The sequence below is a fragment of the Tympanuchus pallidicinctus genome, unplaced genomic scaffold (assembly GCF_026119805.1).
Source record: "Tympanuchus pallidicinctus isolate F22 unplaced genomic scaffold, pur_lepc_1.0 scaffold3, whole genome shotgun sequence".
In the NCBI taxonomy this organism is placed as follows: Eukaryota; Metazoa; Chordata; class Aves; order Galliformes; family Phasianidae; genus Tympanuchus; species Tympanuchus pallidicinctus.
In genome coordinates, this window is record NW_026294747.1 from 106,943,147 (window position 1) to 106,968,686 (window position 25,540).

Here is a 25,540-nt window from a genome sequence, read left to right on the forward strand (position 1 = left end):
GCCCATGGGTGCAGCACGTGGGGTGCGTGGTATGGAGCTGGGGACCCCTCCCAGCACTTAGAGGTGGCCTCTGCCAGGCAGGAGCAGACACGAACAGCCCCTGCTGAGCATGGGGACGCAGACACACAGAGCGTGGCTCTGCTGAGGGCTTCATTGATCACTGGAGGATGTCAGAGCTGATCACATGCCTAGGACACCTCGAGACCCTCCTCCTCTGCACAGCTGTCCAAAGCATGAGGGAAGCTCTGCGGGTGGCAGTGGTCCCCTGGTACGGGGCAGGGATGGCGCCCTCCATCCCATCCATCCCCAGGCCCTGACACACAGTGCTCACAGCCTGTGGCCAGCAGCTACAGGGGGGCTGAAAGGCCACCCGTTGGGAAGACCCACAAGGAAACGGGGGAAAACCAGCAGAATTTCAGGGCAGAGCCGACCGGTTCATGGCCCCGCGACTGCCAGCCCAAGCACGGCACCTTTTGACCAGCTACAGAAAGAGGCAGCACCGTGTGGAAAAAGTTGGTTTCGCTTTTATTCAATACAAAAGGCTCTGGCTTGTATTTCTATCAACACAGCCCAAAATGAAACCCCAGCGCCCAGGGTTTCTGCTTAGCAAGGAGTCAATCAGCCTCCAGGCAGACACAAGGAGAAGCCTGACCCTGTGGCTACGTCAGCTCCTCTCCCTCCAGGCCCGGCTAGCCGTACTTCAATCTCACACTAGACCGGCCCTGGCCCTGAAGAGACGCAGCCTGAAGGAACACAGCCTCTCCATCTCTTGCCATAGATGAAGACCTGCCTCTGGCAAGCCCTCCTTGCTTGGAATGCAGCACAAGCCCTTCCCTTCCAGGTGCCTCAGCTCCGCTGCACTGTCCGTCACAGGGAAAGCACGGCCGTGCCACAAAACCGGACGCTGACTCAGTGCGCTGCCTTTGGTGCCACCTCCGAGGAAGCATTGCAGCTGATCCCAGTGTCCTGTGGGCCTTCTCGCTCAAGCCCTGCTCGGTTCTTTCTGCTCTCCTTCTGGGCTTTCTTCCTCAGCAGAGCAGCACTTGCCTTGGCTTTCTTCACTGGCTCGCCAGACCGAGTCCCAAGACTGTGCCAGTCCTACAAGAATCAAGGCACAAACGGTCAGGGAACATGCACAGCTAACAAGTGGCTGACAGCTCGCGTGGGGAGCTCAAGTCACCGCCCGGGCAGCTGTGGCTGCCAGCACTGGAAACCGCCTTCCTGCCATCAGGGCACGCCAGAAACTCCACCTCTATCTCCCTCCCCAAAGTCCCACACGAACTGGAACCCAAAGCCATCTCCTGCAAGGCAGCGCCTGCACACGGCTTGGACACTGCCTGGCAGCACGCACAGCACAGCAGCAGCAGCAGCAGGTGAGCTTGCACCTCCAGGCTCCTTGCGTGCCACCAGGAACAGCACGCACGCCCAAGGAAGGGCACAACACACTGCCGCACTCTCAGCAATGCCGCGGCGCGCTACCGTAGGCAACGGCTCCAGCTGCTTCCCTCCCAGCCCATTTCCTCAGCATTTCTATCAACCTCTACCAAACAGAGCGCTACTTACTGTCTCTGGGCACTTGGCAAGTGGCAGGGTTATGGCCCACACGCACACAAGCTGCAAAACGGCTCCAAAGAAGAGGCCGCAGCGCAGCACGTTCTCCATCAGCGTGGGCTCAGGGATCTCCGGGGCCGAGAAATGCACTTCAGCGGCCATAGCGCAGACAGCCTGCTGCTCTGCTGCTCTCCAGGAGGCTGCTTTCTGCAAGGGGGAAACGAGAGCCATCATTCCATTCGTGCGCTCCGACGGTGCGACTTCCTGCCAGCAAAAACTCCCAGCCTGACTCACAGACGTGCTCTCAAGACAGCCTTGGTCTTCCGACCCGACCACAAGGAGGGACGCCAAACTTGCATGTCAGCAAGAGCTGAGCAGGCAAGAATCAACTTCTCCCTGAGCTTGATCGCACACGCACGACCACTGTCTCATGAACACCACCAACAACAGTATTCCTACCATCAGCTGCACATCTGCATCTACCTGGGCACGTCCGTGTTCACGGCCTTGCTGCTGCTGTGCCGTACGGCACCAAGCACAGCAACAAAGCACGCAGAAAGCCCACCTGCTGAGCACAGGGGGAGCAGCTGGGCTCACGCCTAAGCACTGCTTACTGCAAAGGAAGGCACACCTACCTGGCAACGGCCACGCAGGACGCTCCACACACAGTCACACACTGTTCTCCTGAGGCCCAACGCAATGGCGCAGCCACTCACACTCTGCTCCTTGACGGTCTGCAACACAAAAGTCACAAGCTGGAAATTCAAGCCATCCAAGATGCCATCGCGCCTCCGTGCTCACGGCACTCGCACTCATGTCTTCGCACCAGCAATCAGGCGTGTGCTTACCGAGTGAGCGCTGCTCACTGCCACCTGACACCAGCAATCGACCCCTAACTGTCAAGTATGAACAGGAACCTATGCCTAACACTAAAAGACTACAAGTAACCTATGCCTAACTCTAACATAAGAACAGGAACCTATGCCTAACACTAAAATACTAAAAGTAACCTATGCCTAACTCTAAAATACGAACAATAATCTACTCCTAACACTAACACTAAAATCAACAACAACAACAACAACAACAACTAAACCATAACTCCTGCAGCATTTAAATGGGAAGAGGAGATCTTGGCTCCCCAGGAGGCTCGGAGGAGGAGCTGATGGAAACTCATGCCACCCAGCTAATGCTGGGGGCGGGGGCCGCGCAGCGGGTAGGGAGCCGAGCGCCTGGACCAGCGGCCGTGGAGGGACGGCGCCGATGCGGGGCCTGGCACGGTGGTGTGGTGCCAGGCCAGCTGTGCCGCAGGCGGATCCACCTCCATGGGCTCATCCGGAGGTGGATCCACCTCCATGGGCTCATCCAGAGGTGGATCCACCTCCATGGGCTCCACGGAGGTGGTCGCAGCGCTGGCCCAGGCGCGATGGAAACGGAATCGCTGCCCCCTCCTCCGCTTGATCTTCAAGGCGGCCCCCCTCCTCCTCTTCGCCTCTGGGAAGCCAAGCTCCCTCTTCCCATTTAAAACAGGGCAAATTGTGCCCCTCGCCCTCTTCACTCCAGCCATGGCTGACAGAGCTCACAGAGGCGAGTGCGTTGGCCGGGGCAGCGGTGACCAAGGTGACGGCTGTGATGCGGCGAAGGTTCTAAAATGGCAGCCGCACTGCTGGCAATGGCGTTCCACAGAGCATGAGGAGGGGGCTGGAGGACAGGGCACGGGACGGCAGCTAGAAGGCACTCCCCGTGCCCAGCGGGCAGCCCTTCTCTCCGGCAAGCAAGAGGCCACAGAGGAGCCGGCCCCGAGAAAAGGGCCCTCGGCCTCCTTCATCCTCTCCCTTCTTCCACACCGGAATCTCTTGTGGCTGGCACACGCAGCACACAGCGCCATGTTCAGGGGCCTCCCGAGCCCAGCGCCAACAACAGCAGGCTCCACAGCGCACCTCACCACGCCTGCCTCCTGGCACACACCAGCTCCGCTTTCCACCTTAGCACCCAGCGCCTCTTCTTGCGCCTCACGGCTGGGGATTCAACCATTCCCTACCATCAATACGGCCAGCTGCATTTTCATTACAATCACTCTCACTCCATTCCACAGCCGCGCACAATGCCGGCACACACACACGGCGCCACCCTGGCTCACCGATGCCTCGCGGGGACCCACACAACAGCACGAGCAAAGCAGGCAGAAACGTGCCGTGCTCCTGACTGATGGCAGTCCGAAAATCTCCCTCTCCCTCCCCCCCGCTCTCCTAAGGCAGCACTTCTCCCAGGCAACAAACACAATCACACACAACTGCAGCCCCGGCTCGTCCCGACAACGGACGTCCACAGGAAGCACATCTTCACAGACCTTCTGCCAGCTCCGCACCCTCCGGCCAACACAGCGCCCACGCGCCTTGCTCCACTGCCCGCCCGCCCGGCCTTTGCTGCCGACAACTCGGCCCTACGGGGCCTCCTCCTTCGCACGCCCCAAACACCAACACAGCTCCGCTCTCGCACGGCCTTCCCTGAGAGGAAGCCGCCCCCCGACCCCGCACCACTCGCCGGCGCCGCACGCATCGCCTCCGCGTGCCGGCAGCACCGCCGGCTCCTCCCCCGAGCGCCCCTCCATGCCCCCGCACCGAGCCCCGACCCCGTTCCCAGCACACAGCCCGCTCCTCCCGGCCCCGCTCACCGGCCCGGCGCCGCCATGCCGCGCTGCCCCGGAAGTGCTCTCCGCCGGCACGAAGCACTTCCTGCCCCGGCCCTACCAACCGCCTGCGGCGTCCCGTTGCTGAGGGCGGCCCGGGGCCTGGAGGAGGGGGAGGGGCAGCCGGGGGGGCCGCTGCCGGATTCCCCTCGGGTGCCGCCGGCGCCATGTGCTAACAGAAATCCCTGTTTCTTTCCCCTTAAATCTGGGATTTTTCCCTTAAATATGGCTTTTTCTGCCAGAAATCCCTGTTATTCCTGTTAAATACAGCTTTTTCTGCCATAATCCCTGGTTTTCGCCTTCAATCTGGGTTTTTTTCCCCGTAAACATGGCTTTTTCTGCCAGAAATCCCTGTTTTTCCTGTTAAATCTGGGGTTTTCATAGAATCATAGAATCACCAAGGTTGGAAAAGACCTACAAGATCACCCAGTCCAACCGTTCACCTATTCCCAATAGCTCCCACTAAACCACGTCCCTCAACACAACATGCAGCCTTTCCTTGAACACCCCCAGGCTCGGTGACTCCACCACCTCCCTGGGCATCCATTCCAGTGCCTGACCACCCTTTCTGAGCAGTAACACTTCCTCATGTCCAGCCTGAATCTCCCCTGCCGTAGCTTGAAGCCATTCCCCCTGCTCCTATCACTGATGACACGAGAGAAGAGGCCGACCCCCAGCTCACTACAGCCTCCCTTCAGGAAGTTATAGAGAGCAATGAGGTCTCCCCTGAGCCTCCTCTTCTCCAGGCTGAACATTCCCAGCTCCTTCAGCCTCTCCTCATCAGCCCTGTGTTCCAGACCCCTCACCAGCTTTGTCGCCCTCCTTTGAACACGTTCCAGGGCCTCAATATCTTTCTTGCAGTGAGGGGCCCAAAACTGGACACAGCACTCGAGGTGTGGCCTCACCAGTGCTGAATACAGGGGAACAATCACCTCTCTGCTCCTGCTTGCAACGCTGTTTCTGATGCCAGCCAGGATGCCATTGGCCTTCCTGGCCACCTGGGCACACTGTGGGCTCATGTTCAGCCGAGCATCAATCAATACCCCCAGGTCCATTTCCTCTACGCCGTCCTCCAGCCACACCGCCCCAAGCCTGCAGCGTCGCCTGGGGTTGTTGTGGCCGAAGCGCAGGACCCGGCATTTGGCCTTGTTGAAACTCATCCCATGGGCTTCAGCCCAGCTCTCCAGCCTGTCCAGATCCCTCTGTAGGGCCTCGCTACCCCCAGGCAGATCCACACTTCCAGCCAGTTTGGTGTCATCTGCGAATGTACTGAGGGTGCACTCGATGCCCTCATCGAGGTCATCAATCAAGATATTAAAGAGGACAGGCCCAGCACCGACCCCTGGCAAACACCACTCACGACCGGTCGCCAGCTGGATTTGACTCCGTTTTCCCCGTAAGTATGGCTTTTTCTGCTACAAATCCCTGTTTTCCCCTTAAATCTAAGTTTTTGCCCCTTAAATATGGTATTTTCTCCCAGAAATACCTGTTTTCCCCTTAAATCTGGTGTTTTTCCTCTGAAATATGGGGTTTTTCTCCTTCAATACGGCTTTTTCTGCCAGAAATTCCTGTTTTTCCTCTTAAATCTGGGGTATTTCCCCTTGCATGTGGTTTTTTCTGCTAAAAATTTTTGTTTTTCCCCTTAAATCCAGTGTTTTCTCACAGAAATCCCTGTTTTCAACTTAAATATGGCTTTTTCTCCCAGATATCCCTGTTTGTCCCCTTAGAAACAGGGTTTTTCCCCTCAAATATGGTATTTTCTGCTAGAAATCCCTGTTTTTCCATTAAATCTGGGGTTTTGCCCCTCAAATATGGCTTTTTCTGCTAGATATCCCTGTTTTTCCAGTAAATCTGGGGTTTTCTCCCAGAAATCCCTGTTTTTCCTCTTATATCTGGGGGTTTCCCCTTAAAAATGGCTTTTTTTTTTTCCTAGAAATCCCTGATTTTCCATTAAATTTGGATTTCTCTTCTCATTAAATATGGCTTTTTCTCCTTGAAATCCCTATTTTTCCCATTAAATCTGGGGTTTTCCTCTGAAACATGGCTTTTTCTGCTAGAAATCCTTGTTTTTCCATTAAATCGGGGGTTTTCTACCAGAAATCCCTGTTTCTCTCCTAAAATCTGTTTTTTTTTTTCCTTAAATATGGCTTTTTCAGCAGGATATCCCTGTTTTCCCCTTAAATCTAAGGTTTTGCCCCTTAAATATGGCAATTTCTCCCAGAAATCCCTGTTTTTCCCCTTCAATCTGGGGTTTTTTTTCCCTTAAATATGGCCTTTTCTCCCAGATATCCCTGTTTTTCCCCTTAAATCCAGTGTTTTCTCTGAGAAACCCCTGTTTTCAACTTAAATATGGCTTTTTCTCCCAGAAATCCCTGTTTTTCCATTAAATTGGGGGTTTTCTAACAGAAATCCCTGTTTCTCTCCTAAAATCTGTTATTTTTTCCCCTTAAATATGGCTTATTTCACCTAGAAATCCCTTTCTTCCCTCTAAAATCTGGAGTTTTTCCCCTTAAATATGGCTTTTTCTGCCAGATATCCCAGTTTTCCCCTTAAATCTAAGGTTTTTCCCCTTAAATATGGCTTTTTCTGCCTGAAATTGCTGTTTTTCCTCTTAAATCTGGGTTTTCCCCTTAAATATGGCTTTTTCTGCCAGAAATCCCTGTTTTTCCATTAAATCGGGGGTTTTCTAACTGAAATCCCGGTTTCTTTCTTAAAATCTGTTTTTTTCCCCTTAAATATGGCTTTTTCTCCCAGAAATCCCTGTTTTTCCCCTTCAATCTGAGGTTTTTCACCTTAAATATTGCATTTTCTGCCAGAAATTCCCGTTTTTCCTATTAAATCTGGTGTTTTTCCCCTTACATGTGGCTTTTTCTGCTAGAAATCCCTGTACTTCTCATTAAATCTCGGGTTTTTCCTCTGAAATATGTCTTTTTCTGCCAGAAATCGGGGATTTTCTACCAGAAATCCCTGTTTCTCTCCTAAAATCTGGGGTTTTTGCCCCTTAAATGTGGCTTTTTCAGCTAGAAATCCCTGTTTTCCCCTTCAATCTAAGGTTTTGCCCCTTAAATATGGCTTTCTCTGCCAGAAATTCCAGTTTCTCCTATTAAATCTGGGGTATTTCCCCTTACATGTGGTTTTTTCTGCTAGAAATCCCTGTTTTTCCCATTAAATCCAGTGTTTTCTCGCAGAAATGCCTGTTTTGAACTTAAATAAGGCTTTTTCTGCCAGATATCCCTGTTTCTCCCTTTAAAAACAGGGTTTTTCCCCTCAAATATGGCTTTTTCTGCTAGATATCCCTGTCTCTCCCCTTAAATCTGGGGTTTTCACAGAATTGCAGGGGTTGGAAGGGACCTCCAGAAGAGATAAACGGGCAGGGTGCTGCAGGTGCAAACTTCTTCTCTTCCTGCCGTTGCCCGGTTTTGTTATTCTGGATAAGGCAGAGCAGCCCGGCCTTGTCTGGGCTCTGCAGGCACAGCTCTGATGGAAGAGGTAGCAGGAGGGCTGTTGGAACAGGGACTGTGGTGTTTTAAAGTAGCAGCTGAGCACAAATGTTTGCTGTTGGGCTTCGTGGGAGAAGGGGCACAGGCAGGTACAGCTCCCACAGTGCTTCTGTTAGCTGGCTTCTGTTGTGAATGCTGAAACCTCAGGCTTCCTGCACTGACTGCAGATTTTCACTTCACTGGGGAATTTGCAATGCATGTTGTCATCCTGTAATACTTGAATCAACCTTTTTTCTGTCTCTGGGCGAGCACTCGCACTTCCCCCTCCTGCTCTGTGTTGTTCTAGTCTTTCAACTGACTTTTGTCTCCAGAGCTTCAGGGAGTGATGCACAAAAGAAGCACTGGTCGCTCCCCCAGAGCAGAGTCCCGTTCAGGAGGGAAAATATGCGATCCCTGAAGATGCCTGGTGCACACATGGGTCCAGCAAGGGCAACCCGAGCAAGTGGAGAGCAGCAGCGTAGCATCCTTCCAGCGAGACGATGCGGTTCAATGAGGGGATGGTCAGAGCAGGCAACGGGCAGAACTGCGAGCCGTGTGGATGGTTATGAGCAAGGCAGCCAGTGGTGGCATCCTGAACGTCTGCACAGGTGGTTGGGCTGTGTGCCGGGGGCTCCCTCTTTGCATTGCACAGTGGGCCGCCCAGGAATGGACTGTCCACCCCCCGATCTGGGGCAAGGACGTGGTTGGAGGTACAGGACTGCAAGTGCTACCGAGCTGCTGGTCATCAGCCCAGTGGCGTGGCCTGCTTGCACACTTGACACTCACCCCGTGTCTCTGCTCATTCCTAGGTGAATCTCAGTGGTTTCGACCCAGGCCCAGTGGTGGTGCACTGAGAGCTTCCTTCAGTGCCGAGCTCTCAGAAGCACGAATCGCTGCAGGTCTGATGGCTGCCTTGCACAGGACAGCAGTGATGGGGATAAGGAGCTGATCCACCCTCCGGCCCTCATTTCTCCTGGCTCTGCTGAAGATGCTGACCTGAGCCCAGCAGCCATCGCAGTCCCCGGCCTGGATTGGGACCCAGTGTCTTTGCAGTGCAGCCCAGCCAAGCGCAGTCCGAGTGCCCGGCCAGCAGCAGCTCCACGAGGAGCAGGTGGGCATCGCTGAGGAGCAGCCGAGCCTTTGGAGGAGGGCTTGGAATCAGGCAGCCGGTGCCAGGCAGCGGGCAGCACACACAGGGCTGGTGCAGTCACACTTCTCTGCAACTTCGGTGCTTGATTAAATCCAAACCAATCTTTATTCTATGACGAGCAAACCACGCTGTCTACCAAATGGTGTCAAAATATTCTTTCTCACCCTTCACTTCCCTTTCCTGCATGTGATACAGCAGCCTGCTGATCATCGGGGGCTCAGTTTGCCATCAGGGAGTGTCAGCGGTCGTCTGAAGGCTTCGTTGGCTGTCAGAGAGCTCCACTGATCATCAGAGATCTTCACTGAGGTCAGAAGGCTTTGCTAATCAGCAGAGGGTGTCATCGGTCATCAGAGAGGAGATCTGAGGAGCCCGAGGGAGGGATCTGGGGATTCCTTGTTGGGTAGGTAGTGATGGAGGGGAGGTGGGACTGAAGGGCTGAAGCAGATCCAAGTGAGGGGCAATTGGCTGCGATAAGAGAGGGGGTAAAAGGAGGCCGTAGAGAAGGTGGAAGAAAGGGTGAAGGGTTTGGGAGGAACTGGAAGGAGGAAGTGGGAGAGAGCAGAGGGAGGGTACTGGGGCTGCTTGGCAGCACGGGGAGCTCTGTCCTTTTTGGAGCAGGCAGCACAGAGGGGATGGAGAGGCCCATGGGTGCAGCACGTGGGGTGCGGGGTATGGAGCTGGGGACCCCTCCCAGCACTTAGAGGTGGCCTCTGCCAGGCAGGAGCAGACACGAACAGCCCCTGCTGAGCATGGGGACGCAGACACACAGAGCGTGGCTCTGCTGAGGGCTTCATTGATCACTGGAGGATGTCAGAGCTGATCACATGCCTAGGACACCTCGAGACCCTCCTCCTCTGCACAGCTGTCCAAAGCATGAGGGAAGCTCTGCGGGTGGCAATGGTCCCCTGGTACGGGGCAGGGATGGCGCCCTCCATCCCATCCATCCCCAGGCCCTGACACACAGTGCTCAGGGCTCCAGGGATCCCCAGGGTCCCTCAGTGTCCCTGCTCCAGTGCCACCCTTATTGTAACTGACTTCTGCCCTACGTCCAATCTAAACTCTCTGACTCTTTCCCCTTCCTTCTTACAGCCCCCCTGAAGATAGCAAAGGCCAGAAGAAGAATAAGGCAGCAGAACTTATGCTCACGCTGCGTACAAATGCTACAGGAGCAGAAACAAACCGGGAAGCTCTGGGTTCCTCCCAGGAAGGCAAAACTGCACAGAGACGCCCCAGCTGTGTTTGGCAGCGCCCTCCCTGCTCCTCGTGTGATCCCACTGCTGAGCCAGGATGCAGCTGCCCAGTGCTGCAGAGCACCGTCCAGAGCTGGGCCGGGACCTCCTCCCCTTCCTCTCCTGCAGCTCGGCGGGCAGCCTCACCTCCTCCTGTGGCAGAGCTGCTGATCCCACAGATGCCATCTGGATGCTCCTCTAACCCCGAGCTCCTGCCCACCCTGCCAAGAAAAAGCAAACCAACCCCCCACAGCAGGGAATGCACACAGCTTCACGCCGCTCCCCTTCACCCTGTCCTACCTCAGAGACCAAAGGAGCCCTGATCTGGAACTTGGCACAAAACACAGCAGCGTCACTTGAAAATGCAAGTTGTGTTTTCGTTGCCAGGGGTATTACAGCCCAAAGGTTGAAATAAAGTTCATGCAAAGGAGGGTAAATTACAGGTGTTCCATGCACAAAAGCAAAGAGGAACGGTGTGAGGGTGTTTCCAATGAGACCCCAGAGGGAAACCGAGGCAAACAGCAACTGCTACACAACCAATGGTGCAGAGAGAGAATTCACTGCCAGGAGCAGCTCACAGTCCAGTGAGAAAGATTCACAGCACTGGCTGCAGGGTTGTCTTTTAATTAAAAACAATATACAAAAACAATCTGGATTTTTTGAGCTAACTTCTATAAATATTAGTAGGGGGGGAATTGCTAAATGGTGCTGCAAGCAATGTGGGGGCAGAAGAGCCATGGCATGGGAGGTATCTTAATGCCTATGTGCACAGCAGGCTCTGCTGCCCCTGCTTCACTCCTCCACAGGAATCACAGAATTGTAGGGGTTGGAAGGGACCTCCAGAGCTCATCGAGTCCAACCCCCTGCCAAAGCAGTTCCCTACAGCAGGTCGCACAGGTCGGCATCCAGGCAGGTCTTGAACATCTCCAGAGCAGGAGACTCCCCCACCTCCCTGGCAGCCTGTTCCACTGCTCCTCACCTCACTGCACAGAAGTTCCTTCGCACATTGGTGCAGAACTTCCTATGCTGCAGTTTCCGGCCGTTTCCCCTTGTCCTGTCTCCACTCACCACTGAAAAGGGTCCATCCTCGCCATTCAGCCCCCCACACCTCAGATACTGATAGACCTGGATCAGGTCCCCTCTCAGTCTTCTTTTCTCCAGGCTGAACAGACCCAGTTCTCTCAGCCTTTCCTCATAGCAGAGATGCTCCAGGCCCTTCACCATCTTGGTGGCCCTCCGCTGGACTCTTTCCAAGAGATCCCTGTCTTTTTTGTCCTGGGGAGCCCAGAACTGGATGCAGTGCTCCAGATGAGGCCTCAGCAGGGCAGAGCAGAGGGGGAGGATCACCTCCCTCGACCTGCTGGCCACGCTCTGTGCAATGCACCCCAGGATGCCATTGGCCCTCTTGGCCACAAGGGCACACTGCTGGCTCATGGCCGACCTGTCGTCCACCAGGACACCCAGGTCCCTCTCCGCAGAGCTCCCCTCCAGCAGCTCATCCCCCAACCTGTAGTGCTGCATGCAATTATTCCTCCCCAGATGCAAGACTCTACACTTGCTTTTGTTAAACCTCATCTGGTTTTTCTCTGCCCAGCTCTCAGCCTGTCCAGGTCTTGCTGAATGGCAGCACAGCCTTCAGGCTGTCAGCCAATCCTCCCAACTTCGTATCATCACAAACTTGCTGAGGGTGGCCATTATCCCCTCATCAAGGTCACTGATGAAGATGTTGAACAAGAGCGGACCCAGCACCGACCCCTGAGGAACAGCGCTGCTTACAGGCCTCCAACCGGCCTCTGCACCACCAACAGTGACCCTCTGTGCTCTGCCAGTCAGCCAGTTCTCAACCCACCTCACTGTCCACTCATCTGTTCCACACTTGCTCAGCTTTGTTATAAGGATGCCTTGCTGAAATCAAGGTAGACTACATCCACTGCTCTGCCCCCATCCACCCAGCCAGAGACAACATCATAGAAGGCCACCAGGTTGGTCAAGCACGACCTCCCCCTGGTGAACCCGTGCTGACTGCTCCTGATCTCCTGCTCTTCTTCCAGTTGTCTGGAGAGGACATCCAGCACAGCTGTTCCATCACCTTTCCAGGGACAGAGGTGAGGCGGGCTGGCCTATAATTGCCTGGCTCTTCCTTCTTGCTCTTTTTGAAGACCGCAGTGACATTGCCTATCCTCCAGACTTCAGGCTCCATTCCCCTCAAGTCGTCCCTGGACTCATTAAGAAAAAGGGTGACAGAGAGCAAAGGGGAAACCACGGGGTACCAATGTGACAGCTTCCCACGGGGGGGAGGGGCGGGGAAGTTTGGTGGGAGAGAAAACACCCGTGAATTCTGTTTCTCTCCACCTCAAGAAGGCTTTCCTCACTCTCTCTCACCACAGCCTCATAGGCAAGTTGATGACATACCAGCTAAAAAAGAGGGCTACGAGGTGGGCACAAAACTGCCCCAAGGGCCAGACAGAGAGGGCTGCGAGAACTGGCAAAAAGCTCAGCTAGAAGCCAGTTCATAGAAAGGTGCCTTGGCCTCTACCCAGCACCAGCAACGTCCCACCCCTCCATCAGGGCCCCGGCAGCACAGTCTGCAGATGATGCAGAGGTACGAGGAGCAGTTGAAACAGCACATCATCGTGCAGGAATTCAAAGGCAGAAACTCCAAGGAGCGACAGGAAAACACTGGGCAAAGCAGTCGCCCCTCATGGCTCAGCACAGCGCCCTCGCAGCGCCCTGGCACAACACGCGGCGCTGCCGTAACGCGCCTGAAGCCACTGGAGCTGCAGCAGCGCAGCACGGCTCAGTGTCCTCCAAGCTCGAGGCTGAGCTCTGCTCCGAGGCACATTCCCCTGCCGCCCACCCGCTGCCCTCTCCTCCTCCCCGCTCCCAGCGCTGCTCTTCACACCATCCCACCCACACCTCCACTCCTCGTGCCCCAACGCCAGGCTGACGCGCAGGCCACGGCTGCCCGCGTGCAGCTGGGCTTCCCGGGGCAAACAGCAACCCTCAGCACAGCCCAGGGCTGAGAAAGCCACCAGGAAGAGAGGCAAGCTCCAGGGGCCGAGTGCAGGGACGCCTGTCTTCCTCCCGGGCCGCTTCCCCTCCTTCGTGCTTTTGCTAGCGGTCCTTGGAGAGCAAGGGCAGGCTCACAGCCTGTGGCCAGCAGCTACAGGGGGGCTGAAAGGCCACCCGTTGGGAAGACCCACAAGGAAACGGGGGAAAACCAGCAGAATTTCAGGGCAGAGCCGACCGGTTCATGGCCCCGCGATCGCCAGCCCAAGCACGGCACCTTTTGACCAGCTACAGAAAGAGGCAGCACCGTGTGGAAAAAGTCGGTTTCGCTTTTATTCAGTACAAAAGGCTCTGGCTTGTATTTCTATCAACACAGCCCAAAATGAAACCCCAGCGCCCAGGGTTTCTGCTTAGCAAGGAGTCAATCAGCCTCCAGGCAGACACAAGGAGAAGCCTGACCCCGTGGCTACGTCAGCTCCTCTCCCTCCAGGCCCGGCTAGCCGTACTTCAATCTCACACTAGACCGGCCCTGGCCCTGAAGAGACGCAGCCTGAAGGAACACAGCCTCTCCATCTCTTGCCATAGATGAAGACCTGCCTCTGGCAAGCCCTCCTTGCTTGGAATGCAGCACAAGCCCTTCCCTTCCAGGTGCCTCAGCTCCGCTGCACTGTCCGTCACAGGGAAAGCACGGCCGTGCCACAAAACCGGACGCTGACTCAGTGCGCTGCCTTTGGTGCCACCTCCGAGGAAGCATTGCAGCTGATCCCAGTGTCCTGTGGGCCTTCTCGCTCAAGCCCTGCTCGGTTCTTTCTGCTCTCCTTCTGGGCTTTCTTCCTCAGCAGAGCAGCACTTGCCTTGGCTTTCTTCACTGTCTCGCCAGACCGAGTCCCAAGACTGTGCCAGTCCTACAAGAATCAAGGCACAAACGGTCAGGGAACCTGCACAGCTAACAAGTGGCTGACGGCTCGCCTGGGGAGCTCAAGTCACCGCCCGGGCAGCTGTGGCTGCCAGCACTGGAAACCGCCTTCCTGCCATCAGGGCACGCCAGAAACTCCACCTCTATCTCCCTCCCCAAAGTCCCACACGAACTGGAACCCAAAGCCATCTCCTGCAAGGCAGCGCCTGCACACGGCTTGGACACTGCCTGGCAGCACGCACAGCACAGCAGCAGCAGCAGCAGGTGAGCTTGCACCTCCAGGCTCCTTGCGTGCCACCAGGAACAGCACGCACGCCCAAGGAAGGGCACAACACACTGCCGCACTCTCAGCAATGCCGCGGCGCGCTACCGTAGGCAACGGCTCCAGCTGCTTCCCTCCCAGCCCATTTCCTCAGCATTTCTATCAACCTCTACCAAACAGAGCGCTACTTACTGTCTCTGGGCACTTGGCAACTGGCAGGGTTATGGCCCACACGCACACAAGCTGCAAAACGGCTCCAAAGAAGAGGCCGCAGCGCAGCACGTTCTCCATCAGCGTGGGCTCAGGGATCTCCGGGGCCGAGAAATGCACTTCAGCGGCCATAGCGCAGACAGCCTGCTGCTCTGCTGCTCTCCAGGAGGCTGCTTTCTACAAGGGGGAAACGAGAGCCATCATTCCATTCGTGCGCTCCGACGGTGCGACTTCCTGCCAGCAAAAACTCCCAGCCTGACTCACAGACGTGCTCTCAAGACAGCCTTGGTCTTCCGACCCGACCACAAGGAGGGACGCCAAACTTGCATGTCAGCAAGAGCTGAGCAGGCAAGAATCAACTTCTCCCTGAGCTTGATCGCACACGCACGACCACTGTCTCATGAACACGAACAACAACAGTATTCCTACCATCAGCTGCACATCTGCATCTACCTGGGCACGTACGTGTTCACGGCCTTGCTGCTGCTGTGCCGTACGGCACCAAGCACAGCAACAAAGCACGCAGAAAGCCCACCTGCTGAGCACAGGGGGAGCAGCTGGGCTCACGCCTAAGCACTGCTTACTGCAAAGGAAGGCACACCTACCTGGCAACGGCCACGCAGGACGCTCCACACACAGTCACACACTGTTCTCCTGAGGCCCAACGCAATGGCGCAGCCACTCACACTCTGCTCCTCGACGGTCTGCAACACAAAAGTCACAAGCTGGAAATTCAACCCATCCAAGATGCCATCGCGCCTCCGTGCTCACGGCACTCGCACTCATGTCTTCGCACCATCAATCAGGCGTGTGCTTACCGAGTGAGCGCTGCTCACTGCCACCTGACACCAGCAATCGACCCCTAACTGTCAAGTATGAACAGGAACCTATGCCTAACACTAAAAGACTACAAGTAACCTATGCCTAACTCTAACATAAGAACAGGAACCTATGCCTAACACTAAAATACTAAAAGTAACCTATGCCTAACTCTAAAATACGAACAATAATCTACTCCTAACACTAACACTAAAATCAACAACAACAACAACTAAACCATAACTCCTGCAGCATTTAAATGGGAAGAGGAGATCTTGGCTCCCCAGGAGGCTCGGAGGAGGAGCTGATGGAAACTCATGCCACCCAGCTAATGCTGGGGGCGGGGGCCGCGCAGCGGGTAGGGAGCCGAGCGCCTGGACCAGCGGCCGTGGAGGGACGGCGCCGATGCGGGGCCTGGCACGGTGGTGTGGTGCCAGGCCAGCTGAGCCGCAGGCGGATCCACCTCCATGGGCTCATCCGGAGGTGGATCCACCTCCATGGGCTCATCCAGAGGTGGATCCACCTCCATGGGCTCCACGGAGGTGGTCGCAGCGCTGGCCCAGGCGCGATGGAAACGGAATCGCTGCCCCCTCCTCCGCTTGATCTTCAAGGCGGCCCCCCTCCTCCTCTTCGCCTCTGGGAAGCCAAGCTCCCTCTTCCCATTTAAAACAGGGCAAATTGTGCCCCTCGCCCTCTTCACTCCAGCCATGGCTGACAGAGCTCACAGAGGCGAGTGCGTTGGCCGGGGCAGCGGTGACCAAGGTGACGGCTGTGATGCGGCGAAGGTTCTAAAATGGCAGCCGCACTGCTGGCAATGGCGTTCCACAGAGCATGAGGAGGGGGCTGGAGGACAGGGCACGGGACGGCAGCTAGAAGGCACTCCCCGTGCCCAGCGGGCAGCCCTTCTCTCCGGCAAGCAAGAGGCCACAGAGGAGCCGGCCCCGAGAAAAGGGCCCTCGGCCTCCTTCATCCTCTCCCTTCTTCCACACGGGAATCTCTTGCGGCTGGCACACGCAGCACACAGCGCCATGTTCAGGGGCCTCCCGAGCCCAGCGCCAACAACAGCAGGCTCCACAGCGCACCTCACCACGCCTGCCTCCTGGCACACACCAGCTCCGCTTTCCACCTTAGCACCCAGCGCCTCTTCTTGCGCCTCACGGCTGGGGATTCAACCATTCCCTACCATCAATACGGCCAGCTGCATTTTCATTACAATCACTCTCACTCCATTCCACAGCCGCGCACAATGCCGGCACACACACACGGCGCCACCCTGGCTCACCGATGCCTCGCGGGGACCCACACAACAGCATGAGCAAAGCAGGCAGAAACGTGCCGTGCTCCTGACTGATGGCAGTCCGAAAATCTCCCTCTCCCTCCCCCCCGCTCTCCTAAGGCAGCACTTCTCCCAAGCAACAAACACAATCACACACAACTGCAGCCCCGGCTCGTCCCGACAACGGACGTCCACAGGAAGCACATCTTCACAGACCTTCTGCCAGCTCCGCACCCTCCGGCCAACACAGCGCCCACGCGCCTTGCTCCACTGCCCGCCCGCCCGGCCTTTGCTGCCGACAACTCGGCCCTACGGGGCCTCCTCCTTCGCACGCCCCAAACACCAACACAGCTCCGCTCTCGCACGGCCTTCCCTGAGAGGAAGCCGCCCCCCGACCCCGCACCACTCGCCGGCGCCGCACGCATCGCCTCCGCGTGCCGGCAGCACCGCCGGCTCCTCCCCCGAGCGCCCCTCCATGCCCCCGCACCGAGGCCCGACCCCGTTCCCAGCACACAGCCCGCTCCTCCCGGCCCCGCTCACCGGCCCGGCGCCGCCATGCCGCGCTGCCCCGGAAGTGCTCTCCGCCGGCACGAAGCACTTCCTGCCCCGGCCCTACCAACCGCCTGCGGCGTCCCGTTGCTGAGGGCGGCCCGGGGCCTGGAGGAGGGGGAGGGGCAGCTGGGGGGGCCGCTGCCGGATTCCCCTCGGGTGCCGCCGGCGCCATGTTCTAACAGAAATCCCTGTTTATTCCCCTTAAATCTGGGTTTTTTCCCCTTAAATATGGCCTTTTCTGCTTTTTTCTGCCAGAAATCCCTGTTATTCGTGTTAAATACAGCTTTTTCTGCCAGAAATCCCTGTTTTTCCTGTTAAATCTGGTGTTTTCATAGAATCATAGAATCATAGAATCACCACGGTTGGAAAAGACCTACAAGATCACCCAGTCCAACCGTTCACCTATTCCCAATAGCTCCCACTAAACCACGTCCCTCAACACAACATCCAGCCTTTCCTTGAACACCCCCAGGCTCGGTGACTCCACCACCTCCCTGGGCATCCATTCCAGTGCCTGACCACCCTTTCTGAAAAGTAACACTTCCTCATGTCCAGCCTGAATCTCCCCTGCCGTAGCTTGAAGCCATTCCCCCTGCTCCTATCACTGATGACACGAGAGAAGAGGCCGACCCCCAGCTCACTACAGCCTCCCTTCAGGAAGTTATAGAGAGCAATGAGGTCTCCCCTGAGCCTCCTCTTCTCCAGGCTGAACATTCCCAGCTCCTTCAGCCTCTCCTCATCAGCCCTGTGTTCCAGACCCCTCACCAGCTTTGTTGCCCTCCTTTGAACACGTTCCAGGGCCTCAATATCTTTCTTGCAGTGAGGGGCCCAAAACTGGACACAGCACTCGAGGTGCGGCCTCACCAGTGCTGAATACAGGGGAACAATCACCTCTCTGCTCCTGCTTGCAACGCTGTTTCTGATGCAAGCCAGGCTGCCATTGGCCTTCTTGGCCACCTGGGCACACTGTCGGCTCATGTTCAGCCGAGCATCAATCAATACCCCCAGGTCCATTTCCTCTACGCCGTCCTCCAGCCACACCGCCCCAAGCCTGCAGCGTCGCCTGGGGTTGTTGTGGCCGAAGTGCAGGACCCGGCATTTGGCCTTGTTGAAACTCATCCCATTGGCTTCAGCCCAGCTCTCCAGCCTGTCCAGATCCCTCTGTAGGGCCTCGCTACCCCCAGGCAGATCCACACCTCCAGCCCATTTGGTGTCATCTGCGAATGTACTGAGGGTGCACTCGATGCCCTCATCGAGGTCATCAATCAAGATATTGAAGAGGACAGGCCCAGCACCGACCCCTGGGGAACACCACTCATGACCGGTCGCCAGCTGGATTTGACTCCGTTTTCCCCGTAAATATGGCTTTTTCTGCTAAAAACAAATCCCTGTTTTCCCCTTAAATCTAAGTTTTTGCCCCTTAAATATGGCTTTTTCTCCCAGAAATCCCTGTTTTCCCCTTAACTCTGGTGTTTTTCCTCTGAAATATGGGGTTTTTCTCCTTCCATACGGCTTTTTCTGCCAGAAATTCCTGTTTTTCCTATTAAATCTGGGGTATTTTCCCTTGCATGTGACCTTTTCTGCTAGAAATCTTTGTTTTTCCCCTTAAATCCAGTGTTTTCTCGCAGAAATCCCTGTTTTCAACTTAAATATGGCTTTTTCTCCCAGATATCCCTGTTTGTCCCCTTAAAAATAGGGTTTTTCCCCTCAAATATGGTATTTTCTGCTAGAAATCCCTGTTTTTCCATTAAATCTGGGGTTTTGCCCCTCAAATATGGCTTTTTCTGCTAGATATCCCTGTTTTTCCAGTAAATCTAAGGTTTTGCCCCTTAAATATGGCAACTTCTCCCAGAAATCCCTGTTTTTCCTCCTTCAATCTGGGGGTTTTTTCCCTTAAATATAGCTTTTTCTCCCAGATATCCCTGTTTTTCCCCTTAAATCCAGTGTTTTCTCGGAGAAACTCCTGTTTTCAACTTAAATATGGCTTTTTCTCCCAGAAATCCCTGTTTTTCCATTAAATTGGGGGTTTTCTAACAGAAATCCCTGTTTCTCTCCTAAAATCTGTTATTTTTTCCCCTTAAATATGGCTTATTTCAGCTAGAAATCCCTTTCTTCCCTCTAAAATCTGGAGTTTTTCCCCTTAAATATGGCTTTTTCTGCCAGATATCCCAGTTTTCCCCTTAAATCTAAGGTTTTTCCCCTTAAATATGGCTTTTTCTGCCTGAAATTGCTGTTTTTCCTCTTAAATCTGGGTTTTCCCCTTAAATATGGCTTTTTCTGCCAGAAATCCCTGTTTTTCCCCTTCAATCTGAGGTTTTTCACCTTAAATATTGCATTTTCTGCCAGAAATTCCCGTTTTTCCTATTAATTCTGGTGTTTTTCCCCTTACATGTGGCTTTTTCTGCTAGAAATCCCTGTACTTCTCATTAAATCTCGGGTTTTTCCTCTGAAATATGTCTTTTTCTGCCAGAAATCGGGGATTTTCTACCAGAAATCCCTGTTTCTCTCCTAAAATCTGGGGTTTTTGCCCCTTAAATGTGGCTTTTTCAGCTAGAAATCCCTGTTTTCCCCTTCAATCTAAGGTTTTGCCCCTTAAATATGGCTTTCTCTGCCAGAAATTCCAGTTTCTCCTATTAAATCTGGGGTATTTCCCCTTACATGTGGTTTTTTTTGCTAGAAATCCCTGTTTTTCCCATTAAATCCAGTGTTTTCTCGCAGAAATGCCTGTTTTGAACTTAAATAAGGCTTTTTCTGCCAGATATCCCTGTTTCTCCCTTTAAAAACAGGGTTTTTCCCCTCAAATATGGCTTTTTCTGCTAGATATCCCTGTCTCTCCCCTTAAATCTGGGGTTTTCACAGAATTGCAGGGGTTGGAAGGGACCTCCAGAAGAGATAAACGGGCAGGGTGCTGCAGGTGCAAACTTCTTCTCTTCCTGCCGTTGCCCGGTTTTGTTATTCTGGATAAGGCAGAGCAGCCCGGCCTTGTCTGGGCTCTGCAGGCACAGCTCTGATGGAAGAGGTAGCAGGAGGGCTGTTGGAACAGGGACTGTGGTGTTTTAAAGTAGCAGCTGAGCACAAATGTTTGCTGTTGGGCTTCGTGGGAGAAGGGGCACAGGCAGGTACAGCTCCCACAGTGCTTCTGTTAGCTGGCTTCTGTTGTGAATGCTGAAACCTCAGGCTTCCTGCACTGACTGCAGATTTTCACTTCACTGGGGAATTTGCAATGCATGTTGTCATACTGTAATACTTGAATCAACCTTTTTTCTGTCTCTGGGCGAGCACTCGCACTTCCCCCTCCTGCTCTGTGTTGTTCTAGTCTTTCAGCTGACTTTTGTCTCCAGAGCTTCAGGGAGTGATGCACAAAAGAAGCACTGGTCGCTCCCCCAGAGCAGAGTCCCGTTCAGGAGGGAAAATATGCGATCCCTGAAGATGCCTGGTGCACAGATGGGTCCAGCAAGGGCAACCCGAGCAAGTGGAGAGCAGCAGCGTAGCATCCTTCCAGCGAGACGATGCGGTTCAATGAGGGGATGGTCAGAGCAGGCAACGGGCAGAACTGCGAGCCGTGTGGATGGTTATGAGCAAGGCAGTCAGTGGTGGCATCCTGAACGTCTGCACAGGTGGTTGGGCTGTGTGCCGGGGGCTCCCTCTTTGCATTGCACAGTGGGCCGCCCAGGAATGGACTGTCCACCCCCCGATCTGGGGCAAGGACGTGGTTGGGGGTACAGGACTGCAAGTGCTACCGAGCTGCTGGTCATCAGCCCAGTGGCGTGGCCTGCTTGCACACTTGACACTCACCCCGTGTCTCTGCTCATTCCTAGGTGAATCTCAGTGGTTTCGACCCAGGCCCAGTGGTGGTGCACTGAGAGCTTCCTTCAGTGCCGAGCTCTCAGAAGCACGAATCGCTGCAGGTCTGATGGCTGCCTTGCACAGGACAGCAGTGATGGGGATAAGGAGCTGATCCACCCTCCGGCCCTCGTTTCTCCTGGCTCTCCTGAAGATGCTGACCTGAGCCCAGCAGCCATCGCAGTCCCCAGCCTGGATTGGGACCCAGTGTCTTTGCAGTGCAGCCCAGCCAAGCGCAGTCCGAGTGCCCGGCCAGCAGCAGCTCCACGAGGAGCAGGTGGGCATCGCTGAGGAGCAGCCGAGCTTTTGGAGGAGGGCTTGGAATCAGGCAGCCGGTGCCAGGCAGCGGGCAGCACACACAGGGCTGGTGCAGTCACACTTCTCTGCAACTTCGGTGCTTGATTAAATCCAAACCAATCTTTATTCTATGACGAGCAAACCACGCTGTCTACCAAATGGTGTCAAAATATTCTTTCTCACCCTTCACTTCCCTTTCCTGCATGTGATACAGCAGCCCGCTGATCATCGGGGGCTCAGTTTGCCATCAGGGAGTGTCAGCGGTCGTCTGAAGGCTTCGTTGGCTGTCAGAGGGCTCCACTGATCATCAGGGATCTTCACTGAGGTCAGAGGGCTTTGCTAATCAGCAGAGGGTGTCATCGGTCATCAGAGAGGAGATCTGAGGAGCCCGAGGGAGGGATCTGGGGATTCCTTGTTGGGTAGGTAGTGATGGAGGGGAGGTGGGACTGAAGGGCTGAAGCAGATCCAAGTGAGGGGCAATTGGCTGCGATAAGAGAGGGGGTAAAAGGAGGCCGTAGAGAAGGTGGAAGAAAGGGTGAAGGGTTTGGGAGGAACTGGAAGGAGGAAGTGGGAGAGAGCAGAGGGAGGGTACTGGGGCTGCTTGGCAGCACGGGGAGCTCTGTCCTTTTTGGAGCAGGCAGCACAGAGGGGATGGAGAGGCCCATGGGTGCAGCACGTGGGGTGCGGGGTATGGAGCTGGGGACCCCTCCCAGCACTTAGAGGTGGCCTCTGCCAGACAGGAGCAGACACGAACAGCCCCTGCTGAGCATGGGGACGCAGACACACAGAGCGTGGCTCTGCTGAGGGCTTCATTGATCACTGGAGGATGTCAGAGCTGATCACATGCCTAGGACACCTCGAGACCCTCCTCCTCTGCACAGCTGTCCAAAGCATGAGGGAAGCTCTGCGGGTGGCAGTGGTCCCCTGGTACGGGGCAGGGATGGCGCCCTCCATCCCATCCATCCCCAGGCCCTGACACACAGTGCTCAGGGCTCCAGGGATCCCCAGGGTCCCTCAGTGTCCCTGCTCCAGTGCCACCCTTATTGTAACTGACTTCTGCCCTACGTCCAATCTAAACTCTCTGACTCTTTCCCCTTCCTTCTTACAGCCCCCCTGAAGATAGCAAAGGCCAGAAGAAGAATAAGGCAGCAGAACCTTATGCTCACGCTGCGTACAAATGCTACAGGAGCAGAAACAAACCGGGACGCTCTGGGTTCCTCCCAGGAAGGCAAAACTGCACAGAGACGCCCCAGCTGTGTTTGGCAGCGCCCTCCCTGCTCCTCGTGTGATCCCACTGCTGAGCCAGGATGCAGCTGCCCAGTGCTGCAGAGCACCGTCCAGAGCTGGGCCGGGACCTCCTCCCCTTCCTCTCCTGCAGCTCGGCGGGCAGCCTCACCTCCTCCTGTGGCAGAGCTGCTGATCCCACAGATGCCATCTGGATGCTCCTCTAACCCCGAGCTCCTGCCCACCCTGCCAAGAAAAAGCAAACCAACCCCCCACAGCAGGGAATGCACACAGCTTCACGCCGCTCCCCTTCACCCTGTCCTACCTCAGAGACCAAAGGAGCCCTGATCTGGAACTTGGCACAAAACACAGCAGCGTCACTTGAAAATGCAAGTTGTGTTTTCGTTGCCAGGGGTATTACAGCCCAAAGGTTGAAATAAAGTTCGTGCAAAGGAGGGTAAATTACAGGTGTTCCATGCACAAAAGCAAAGAGGAACGGTGTGAGGATGTTTCTCAATGAGACCCCAGAGGGAAACCGAGGCAAACAGTAACTGCTACACAACCAATGGTGCAGAGAGAGAATTCACTGCCAGGAGCAGCTCACAGTCCAGTGAGAAAGATTCACAGCACTGGCTGCAGGGTTGTCTTTTAATTAAAAACAATATACAAAAACAATCTGCATTTTTTGAGCTAACTTCTATAAATATTAGTAGGGGGGGAATTGCTAAATGGTGCTGCAAGCAACGTGGGGGCAGAAGAGCCATGGCATGGGAGGTATCTTAAAGCCTATGTGCACAGCAGGCTCTGCTGCCCCTGCTTCACTCCTCCACAGGAATCACAGAACTGTAGGGGTTGGAAGGGACCTCCAGAGCTCATCGAGTCCAACCCCCTGCCAAAGCAGTTCCTACAGCAGGTCGCACAGGTCAGCATCCAGGCAGGTCTTGGACACCTCCAAAGCAGGAGACTCCCCCACCTCCCTGGGCAGCCTGTTCCACTGCTCCTCACCTCACTGCACAGAAGTTCCTTCGCACATTGGTGCAGAACTTCCTATGCTGCAGTTTCCGGCCGTTTCCCCTTGTCCTGTCTCCACTCACCACTGAAAAGGGTCCATCCTCACCATTCTGCCCCCCACACCTCAGATACTGATAGACCTGGATCAGGTCCCCTCTCAGTCTCCTTTTCTCAAGGCTGAACAGACCCAGTTCTCTCAGCCTTTCCTCATAGCAGAGATGCTCCAGGCCCTTCACCATCTTGGTGGCCCTCCGCTGGACTCTTTCCAAGAGATCCCTGTCTTTTTTGTCCTGGGGAGCCCAGAACTGGATGCAGTGCTCCAGATGAGGCCTCACCAGGGCAGAGCAGAGGAGGAGGATCACCTCCCTCGACCTGCTGGCCACGCTCTGTGCAATGCACCCCAGGATGCCATTGGCCCTCTTGGCCACAAGGGCACACTGCTGGCTCATGGCCGACCTGTCGTCCACCAGGACACCCAGGTCCCTCTCCGCAGAGCTCCCGTCCAGCAGCTCATCCCCCAACCTGTAGTGCTGCATGCAATTATTCCTCCCCAGATGCAAGACTCTACACTTGCTTTTGTTAAACCTCATCCGGTTTTCCTCTGCCCAGCTCTCAGCCTGTCCAGGTCTTGCTGAATGGCAGCACAGCCTTCAGGCTGTCAGCCAATCCTCCCAACTTCGTATCATCACAAACTTGCTGAGGGTGGCCATTATCCCCTCATCAAGGTCACTGATGAAGATGTTGAACAAGAGCGGACCCAGCACCGACCCCTGAGGAACACCGCTGCTTACAGGCCTCCAACCGGCCTCTGCACCACCAACAGTGACCCTCTGCGCTCTGCCAGTCAGCCAGTTCTCAACCCATCTCACTGTCCACTCATCTGTCCCACACTTGCTCAGCTTTGTTATAAGGATGCCTTGCTGAAATCAAGGTAGACTACATGCACTGCTCTGCCCCCGTCCACCCAGCCAGAGACAACATCATAGAAGGCCACCAGGTTGGTCAAGCATTACCTCCCCCTGGTGAACCCGTGCTGACTGCTCCTGATCTCCTGCTCTTCTTCCAGCTGTCTGGAGAGGACATCCAGCACAGCTGTTCCATCACCTTTCCAGGGACAGAGGTGAGGCGGGCTGGCCTATAATTGCCTGGCTCTTCCTTCTTGCTCTTTTTGAAGACCGCAGTGACATTGCCTATCCTCCAGACTTCAGGCTCCATTCCCCTCAAGTCGTCCCTGGACTCATTAAGGAGAAGGGTGACAGAGAACAAAGGGGAAACCACTGGGTACCAATGTGACAGCTTCCCACGGGGGGGAGGGGCGGGGAAGTTTGGTGGGAAAGAAAACACCCGTGAATTCTGTTTCTCTCCACCTCAAGAAGGCTTTCCTCACTCTCTCTCACCACAGCCTCATAGGCAAGTTGATGACATACCAGCTAAAAAAGAGGGCTACGAGGTGGGCACAAAACTGCCCCAAGGGCCAGACAGAGAGGGCTGCGAGAACTGGCAAAAAGCTCAGCTAGAAGCCAGTTCATAGAAAGGTGCCTTGGCCTCTACCCAGCACCAGCAACGTCCCACCCCTCCATCAGGGCCCCGGCAGCACAGTCTGCAGATGATGCAGAGGTACGAGGAGCAGTTGAAACAGCACATCATCGTGCAGGAATTCAAAGGCAGAAACTCCAAGGAGCGACAGGAAAACACTGGGCAAAGCAGTCGCCCCTCATGGCTCAGCACAGCGCCCTCGCAGCGCCCTGGCACAACACGCGGCGCTGCCGTAACGCGCCTGAAGCCACTGGAGCTGCAGCAGCGCAGCACGGCTCAGTGTCCTCCAAGCTCGAGGCTGAGCTCTGCTCCGAGGCACATTCCCCTGCCGCCCACCCGCTGCCCTCTCCTCCTCCCCGCTCCCAGCGCTGCTCTTCACACCATCCCACCCACACCTCCACTCCTCGTGCCCCAACGCCAGGCTGACGTGCAGGCCACGGCTGCCCGCGTGCAGCTGGGCTTCCCGGGGCAAACAGCAACCCTCAGC

General features: G+C 55.4%; 1 protein-coding gene and 1 long non-coding RNA gene across 6 annotated transcripts; one reads left to right on the forward strand and one right to left on the reverse strand.

Annotated features, from left to right (window-relative positions):
• Positions 1–504: 504 nt before the first annotated feature.
• LOC128085367 (protein MANBAL-like) lies at positions 505–17,236 on the reverse strand. 5 transcript variants are annotated; one of them, XM_052692570.1, is made up of 6 exons: positions 17,131–17,153; positions 16,397–16,493; positions 15,101–15,199; positions 14,478–14,672; positions 1,564–1,758; positions 505–1,098 (listed from the first exon to the last, which is right to left on the reverse strand). In XM_052692570.1, exons 4-6 carry the CDS (start codon positions 14,625–14,627, stop codon positions 910–912), a joined length of 534 nt encoding a protein of 177 aa, XP_052548530.1. In that variant the 5' UTR covers positions 14,628–14,672; positions 15,101–15,199; positions 16,397–16,493; positions 17,131–17,153; the 3' UTR covers positions 505–909. The 5 variants fall into 5 exon arrangements, with proteins under 5 accessions (XP_052548530.1, XP_052548528.1, XP_052548529.1 ...); XM_052692568.1 differs by lacking the exon at positions 16,397–16,493 and having other exon boundaries at positions 17,131–17,236; XM_052692569.1 differs by lacking the exon at positions 17,131–17,153 and having other exon boundaries at positions 16,397–16,860.
• A 3,911-nt stretch (positions 17,237–21,147) lies between these two features.
• Positions 21,148–23,181, forward strand: LOC128085368 (uncharacterized). Its single transcript, XR_008208935.1, has 3 exons — positions 21,148–21,262; positions 21,497–21,607; positions 22,391–23,181. It is a non-coding gene; the product is annotated as an uncharacterized LOC128085368 (long non-coding RNA).
• The last annotated feature ends 2,359 nt before the right edge of the window (positions 23,182–25,540 follow it).